The sequence below is a fragment of the Geospiza fortis genome, unplaced genomic scaffold, assembly GCF_000277835.1.
Source record: "Geospiza fortis unplaced genomic scaffold, GeoFor_1.0 scaffold415, whole genome shotgun sequence".
NCBI lineage: Eukaryota > Metazoa > Chordata > Aves > Passeriformes > Thraupidae > Geospiza > Geospiza fortis.
In genome coordinates, this window is record NW_005054672.1 from 145,109 (window position 1) to 145,593 (window position 485).

Here is a 485-nt window from a genome sequence, read left to right on the forward strand (position 1 = left end):
CCTGGTGAGGGTAAGGGAGACCGGGGGCCTTTCTTGTGCCCAGCAGCTGAGTTCTAGGACTTGGCTTAAGTTTCCTTTTCTCTTCCCAGATCGCCTTTTCAGCAGTGACAGCATAAAAACCACCGCTGAGAATGTGGAAGAGGAGGAGAAAGGGAATCAAGATGAAAAGCCATAAGGAAGCCAGAAATGATACAGAGAAGAAGAAAGGTTAAAGGGGGGAAGTAAGTAAGCAGAAGAAAAGGTTAAAGGGAAGAAACAGCAAGGAAATAAAGGACAGCAGTGGGGAAAAGTAGAGCCTAGGCAGGAAGTTGAAATAAATATTGAGCAAGCGTCGTACCCAGCACTGCAGTGGTGTGTCCCTAGCTGAAGGAGCTGGTCCGAGCCGCGGCCGTTCTCGGAGCGCTGCCTCCCCCCGGCCCGCATCCCCCTCTGGAGGCCCCGCACGGGACTGTCCGGCAGCATCCCCGGCACCGGGCGGGGCGCTG

General features: G+C 54.8%; 1 protein-coding gene across 2 annotated transcripts in view; it reads left to right on the forward strand.

Annotated features, from left to right (window-relative positions):
• TTC25 (tetratricopeptide repeat domain 25) overlaps nt 1-479 on the forward strand; it is a 12,691-nt gene extending 12,212 nt beyond the window's left edge. For both annotated transcript variants that reach the window (XM_005430729.2, XM_031065064.1), the window contains one exon: nt 90-479. In XM_005430729.2, coding sequence (XP_005430786.1) covers nt 90-175 — 86 coding nt within the window. In that variant the 3' untranslated portion in view covers nt 176-479. The remainder of the gene's footprint in view (nt 1-89) is intronic.
• Nucleotides 480-485: the final 6 nt, after the last annotated feature.